Genomic DNA, 6,950 nt, shown 5'->3' with positions numbered 1-6,950 from the left:
ATTTGACATATAGCTACACACAATTTTAGTGTTGATTTTGAATGAGATTTAATAACATATTTTGTATGTCACTATAGGATGTGTATTACTATATGATAATTTGCTTGTAGTGAAATTTAATCAAGTAAGAAGATGTTAGCTGAAGGCATGTTAAATGTTATATTTCCCCGAAACTTGTGCATATATACAAAGTACAAACCATAATATAATGAAAAGTCGGAATTAAAAATAAAAGTAATAAATAAATAAGCAAACGCATATTTTGATTAAACAATCTTAGGTTTTGTACCAAAAAAAAATTTCCTTGAAAGTCGTATTTTAGAAATAAGAGTTCTACTCTTAAAAAAATGGAAGTCGTATTTCAAAACATAAATTTTTTTTTCAATAAAACAATTACAAAAAAAAAATTATTTTAACGTAAAAATATTATTTTCATGTAAAATGAAAATAATAAAACAAGAGATAGAGTTTCAACCTGTAACCGGGGCTTGACATTTTTAAAATAAAAATGAAAATATTGTTTGAAGATCACAACTTATTCCGCTAAAAAGAAGAAAAATCTAAGATGCGTTTTGTTTATTTTATTTAAAAAATTAAATTAACTTCTATAAATAAAACACATACAACTATAGTGAGCATTTTTAAGAATCTTTCTTCAATAAAGAAATTTTTTAGAGAATCTTTTAATTTTATATATAATTTGATTTTTATTTTTCATAATTATTTCTTAATTATAAATAAAAATAAATTTATACTACAATATAAATTATTTTATCATTTTAAAATATAATTTATATATTAAAAAATATTTATTTATTTAAACTTTATATAATTCATATATTCAAACATTATATTTATATAAATAGTTTATTTTTAAATTTTAATTATATATAATAAATATTTAATCTGTGTGTTATGTAGACAAAAATACTAATTTTATTTATTTTAAAAGTTAAAAATAAAAAAATAAAAAAATAACGCAGACAAGTAAAAAAGTAAGAATCTTAACTAGTATGTGGATTGCATCCTCTAATCTAAGGTTAGCAATTGATTATGGGTTCAAGTAAGCTAGCTGTTCTTGCATTGTTTTCGAAGTGGTACAATTGATAATAATAAGCTCACTAAATATAAGGCAGTTTCTACTTTGTACGCCACCCTCAACTCAAATTTTTTATAGGAATGGCTCTTAAAAATAATTCTTTTGTCCTTTAGTTATCAAAATGACTAATTTAGAGAATATACACAAGTTCTTAGATTCTAATCTTGTTATCATAATTATATAATTATGATATTTTAGTTATATTAAACTATTTACTTCATAAATATATGACAGGAAGAGTGTACCAACATGTTAAAGAGCGTAACTAATGCACCCTAAAGTGTATCCCTATTTAAATCTCTAACCCGCAGATACAAAGTCCCTCGTACAGAGAAAAGTTTTTCATGTACGATACACTTTTGCAGTAGCATCATAGACATATATACTAGGAGTTGCATTACATTTTCTTTCATGAAAATGCCGTTTGGCAACAATCTATTCCTCCAAATTTTCTCTTGCTTTTCCTTCATCACTCTTTCTTCCCAAACACCCAGTCATTACACTTTTCTTGTGAGTTCCATCAGATCAGATTCTACTTCTACCCATTTCTACTTCTGTACCAGACACCCGTGAAATGTTATGCGCCATAACGTTTACAAATATATATATTTTTCATTCTTTTTTTTTTCTTTCTATTTTTGTTTAGTTTACCCCATCTGTTATTACTTCATATATATCAACCTGCCTCCTGCGTTATTTTTCTTCTTTAAGTCTATCAATCATTAAGGTCATATGATTGAAAAAATTTCCCAATAAACACTTACGTCAGAATAAAATAAAATATTTTTTTAAGTTAAAATTAACTTGTACATAAATTAATTTATAAATTTTTTATATTAATTTATTCTTTTAACTTGCGTATAAATTAAATTAAATTTATAGAAGTGTTTTTTTTTTTTTTTTTCTTAAAATTATTTGTATTGTTTTAACCAAAATTATATTAAGTTGTGACAAGATCGAAGATCATATAATAAGAGCAATAATTATTGTTTATTGAGGATTATTGGTGAAATGTATTTCCCTCTGTTTTACGTAATTCTTCCTTCCCCTGTTCCCCATCATTTTTACTTATAATTTTTAATATCATTTTAACTTTTTTTGTGTGGTGATTATTTTATATATTAATTAGATTGATGTTATTTCAGTCATTTCATGACAACAATAATAATAAACCCTTGTTTACCGCATTAAATTGTTGTGTTATCATATTCTTATTTAATTATTTTTGAGTTCGTATTCTTTAATTATTTTGTTAATAAGCATAAGATATTAATGTTCAAACCTTTTTACACCGTCACGTCATCATCATAAATCGTATGTTAAATTTGTTGACATTTATTTTAAAAATTATGTTAACAAAAGTTTCTCGCAATTGACTGTGTAACTGACATGTCTATTAACTAAACTCTTATTTTTAATGGTTTAATTTGGTTTTTATTGTGTTATTTCTTTTTGTTGTTTTTTATAAAATTATCATACGAAAACTTTATGCATAAAAATACATATATTCATAAATAAGTTTTAATAAATAATTAGTAAGTTACTAAAGCACAGGAAATGAAATCAAAATGATAAATGTTGCAGGTGAGAGAAACACAGTATACAAGACTTTGTTCCACAAAAAGCATATTAACTGTGAATGGAAATTTTCCAGGACCAACTATCAAAGTCCACAGAGGAGACATAATCTTTGTTGATGTCTACAACAAGGGCAACTATAATATTACTTTACACTGGTATTGAGTTTTCAATTTACAGCGATTCTGTTGAGCTGTGGAAAATACAACTTATATAATGAATTAAAACTAATCAAATGCATAACTATAACTAACTGAATTATGTACAGGCATGGAGTGAAGCAAATAAGAAATCCATGGGCAGATGGTCCTGCATACATCACTCAGTGCCCCATCCAACCTGGAATGAGATTCAGACAAAAGTTGGTTTTTTCTACAGAAGAGGGAACCATGTGGTGGCATGCTCACAGTGACTGGGCAAGAGCCACTGTCCATGGCGTTATTTATGTCTATCCAACTAACAATACTCCCAACCCTTTTCCAAAACCCGATGCAGATATTTCTATCATATTTGGTATCAAAATTACTATCATTTACCGTAGTTCTCTACCTTCCTAAAATTTAATCAAATTACTACAACATATATAATTTCATAAAAAACATGACCACATGTGTAAAAATTGTAACATTTTATTTATTCATTCATATGTAGGAGAATGGTGGATGAGTGATGTCAACGAGGTCTTCACACAATTTATGGAAACCGGAGGAGCCCCAAACATATCTGATGCTCTCACTATAAATGGTCAACCCGGAGATCTGTTCCCTTGCTCAATGCCAGGTTCCATCAAAATTTCCCTTCACAATTCACACTAACTCAAATTACCATACTATATATGATTCTTAATTTGATGCGTGTGTTTGGTTCAAATTAGATGCTTATTTGTCAAAATTAATCATTTGACCATCACGCACTTGGAAGATTTATAATAATATTATTCATGGTGTCAACTAATTAATTCTTTTGTCAAACATTTCTTCAGAAACGTTCAAGTTAAATGTAGAGCAAGGCAAGACTTATCTTCTCCATGTTGTTAATGCGGCAATGAATCTCATCCTCTTCTTCTCTGTTTCCCAACATAATCTCACTGTTGTTGGTGCTGATGGAATGTACACGAAGCCATTGACAAGGGATTTCATTTGCATATCACCGGGACAAACAATGGATGTACTGTTGCATGCCAACCAAGAACCTAATCATTACTATCTTGCTGCAAGGGCATATTCAACTGGGGTTGGTGTTGCCTTTGACAACACCACAACCACTGCTAGAGTTGAGTACAGTGGCAATTACACTCCACCTTCTTCTCCTTCATTGCCTTCCCTTCCCAACTTCAACGACACACAAGCAGCTTTTGGCTTCATTTCAAGCTTGAGAGGCTTACATGAGAGATACCCTCGTCCAGTCCCAACAAACATCACAACTCAAATAGTGACAACTATTTCTATTAACACTTTGCCATGCCCCAGTGGGAGAACCTGCTTGGGACCAAATGGAACCATTTTCGCTGCTAGCATGAACAACATAAGTTTCCAAACCCCTAACATTGACATACTGAAAGCCTATTATAACGACATCAATGGGGTATTCGAAACGGGATTTCCTAGAATACCACCCTTTCTATTTAACTTCACTGCAGACTTTTTGCCTCTAACATTGAATATACCAAAGGAAGGGACTAAAGTTAATGTGTTGAACTATGGTGCAACGGTTGAAGTTGTTTTCCAAGGGACAAACGTTGTGGCAGGGATAGACCATCCGATGCATCTGCATGGGTTCAGTTTCCATGTTGTTGGATATGGGTTAGGGAATTTCAACCGAAGCAAGGACCCCATGAATTTCAATCTCGTTGATCCTCCTTTCTTAAATACAGTGGTTGTGCCTATAAATGGCTGGGCCGCCATTAGGTTCGTGGCTACCAACCCTGGTACGTAGCATAGCTTATTATATTAATTTAATTATTAATTTCCATTTTGCATGTTTTAACTAGTCGAGAGATTATTTTTGTTGCATGAACTGTATGTGCTTTTTCAATAACAGGAGTATGGTTTATGCACTGCCATCTAGAACGGCACCATGCTTGGGGCATGGAGACAGTGTTTATTGTGAAGAATGGGAAGAATTCAAATGAAACATTACCACCGCCGCCGCCAGACATGCCCCAATGTTGAAGAATATTCTAGACTTTCTCTGTTCTATGAACTTTGATAGATTCAAAAGAATAAGTTACACATTTGTTTTACCGTATCTTTTAATTAGAAGGCATGTATCGTGAACTCAGAAAGAAAAATAAAAGGTTTTTCTATCCACGTCTGATATTAATTTATAGTATATTTAAGATTTATTTGGGTTATAATGTAATTTGGTGCGCCGTTTTTGTGTGGTTAATTGTGACATGACCGTACCTACCAAATTACAATTTACAAATCCAAGACAAAAGTGAAAGAAAGCTCCAAGCCTCCAGCTCGAAGTCATTGGTGTTTCATATGGCGTAGCACAACAACAACAACTTGATTACCAACATTAACGCCGGCAATGACAACAATAATGATACCAATTTCCTCAACATCTGCAGTGTCGCTGGAGACTCCATCATGGGCGATGGTGCCCTGCTGCACAAATCCGGTAATTTGAAGGGCGACGGGAAAGGAACTAAAATGACCCTCTACTATTAGACAGCCCAAAAAGATAATAGGGAGAAAAAAAAAACTAATTGTTTTGTTCACGTTGTTGTGTTGTTGCAATTCTGACCGAGGTTTACTTAAAGGTGGGTATATATATATAGTGAGAGAGGAGAGATTCTTTTATTTTAACTAGACTTATTCTGTTAAATAATTCATGTTTTACACTAAATTTTAACGATCCAATTAGGGGTGTGGATGGGTTTTTAAAAAATCCAAATCGAACCAAACCGATCCATTTTATAAAAGTGAATCGGTTAACCGATCCGTTTTTTATAAAGTGGATCGGTTTGGTTTTTTAAAAATATAGATCGGTTTTTTAAAATTGAATCGATTCGGTTTGATGCGGTTATCCATGTTTTACTCATATATAGATCGGTTTTTTAAAAAAATCAAACCGAACCGAGCCGAACCGAACCGATCCACTTTATTAAAATAGATTGGATAATTGAACCAATTTTATGAAGTGCATCAGTTTGGATTTTTTTTCCAAAATGGATCGGATTTTTCAATACGGATCGGATCGATTCGGATCAATTTGGATTTTTCGCACACTCCTAGATCCAACCGTTCAATTTAAAGTTCTTAATACATAGATCAAATCTGCAAATTTTTAGAAAATTTGAAAATCATTTTATACTTTGATTTGAATTAATGAAACGAAGTATCAAATGATTTTCAAATTTTCTAAAAATTTGCAGATTTGATCTATACATTAAAAACTTTAAATTGAACAGTTGGATCGTTAAAATTTAATGTAGAACATCAGTTATTGAACGAAAAAATTATATGTAAACTTACTCCTAGAGTAAAGAGATCCCTTCTTTTATATATATATATATATATATATATATATATATATATATATATATATATATATATATATATATAAAATGTTAATTTGAGTATATAAAATGAAGTATATAATTCATTTTAATATATATTTTGACATATATATTAATTTGAATTAAAATAATAAATTATTAAATAATATTTAAATTTTACAAAATTTTATATATTTGTGTACTAATTCCGTTGATAATGTAAATTTGGTTATATATTTATACACAAAACTCGTTTGATAATGTAAGTTCAACTATATATTTTATATTATTCTCATGTTGATGACATAAAATTAATCAAGCATTTATATATTAAGGTGATATGTCGGGTTCATAGACTAAGTTTAGGTGTCAACATGATAAACTTAACTTACATGATAACATTTATAATTACAAAATTAAGGAAAACGAATAGATGCAATTAATACAATCTCATGAAATAAGCAATTTATCCGAGATAAGAACAATTTGATATTATTATTAAGAATTTTTAATTTAATCGGTGAATTAAAATTTAATATAAATCATGAGTTATTGAATAAATATTTTTATCTATCTATTTATTTATCTATGTATAAAGAGAGAAGAGTTCAAACGATATCGATATAACTTTTATCAACTATTATACCGTTCAATAATTTTATATTAGATGTGAATTTTATCGATTTAACTGTTGAATTATAATTTAATATTATGTTATAAGTTTATATCAAACTTTGTTAAAATTGAACAAGAATTTGAAAGTGTAAT

General features: G+C 29.4%; 1 protein-coding gene across 1 annotated transcript; it reads left to right on the top strand.

Moving 5' to 3' along the window:
* Nucleotides 1-1,247: 1,247 nt before the first annotated feature.
* On the top strand, nucleotides 1,248-5,754 carry LOC109812200 (laccase-15). The gene is made up of 6 exons (XM_020376118.2): nucleotides 1,248-1,609; nucleotides 2,684-2,835; nucleotides 2,946-3,190; nucleotides 3,329-3,457; nucleotides 3,660-4,604; nucleotides 4,718-5,754. Exons 1-6 carry the CDS (start codon nucleotides 1,511-1,513, stop codon nucleotides 4,846-4,848), a joined length of 1,701 nt encoding a protein of 566 aa, XP_020231707.1. The 5' UTR covers nucleotides 1,248-1,510; the 3' UTR covers nucleotides 4,849-5,754.
* The last annotated feature ends 1,196 nt before the right edge of the window (nucleotides 5,755-6,950 follow it).

Source organism: Cajanus cajan, chromosome 7, assembly GCF_000230855.2.
Source record: "Cajanus cajan strain Asha chromosome 7, NIPB_CcT2T_4, whole genome shotgun sequence".
Classification (NCBI taxonomy): domain Eukaryota; kingdom Viridiplantae; phylum Streptophyta; class Magnoliopsida; order Fabales; family Fabaceae; genus Cajanus; species Cajanus cajan.
This window is presented reverse-complemented; position numbering and strand designations above follow the sequence as displayed.

What these genes read in the sequence shown, in the direction of transcription:
- LOC109812200 (XM_020376118.2), top strand. Translation starts at nt 1,511, where the DNA reads ATGAAAATGCCGTTTGGCAACAATCTATTCCTCCAAATTTTCTCTTGC. An exon ending in GTTCCCTTGCTCAATGCCAG is followed by an intron (nt 3,458 to 3,659) that starts GTTCCATCAAAA and finishes ACATTTCTTCAG; the next exon opens with AAACGTTCAAGTTAAATGTA. An exon ending in GTTCGTGGCTACCAACCCTG is followed by an intron (nt 4,605 to 4,717) that starts GTACGTAGCATA and finishes TTTCAATAACAG; the next exon opens with GAGTATGGTTTATGCACTGC.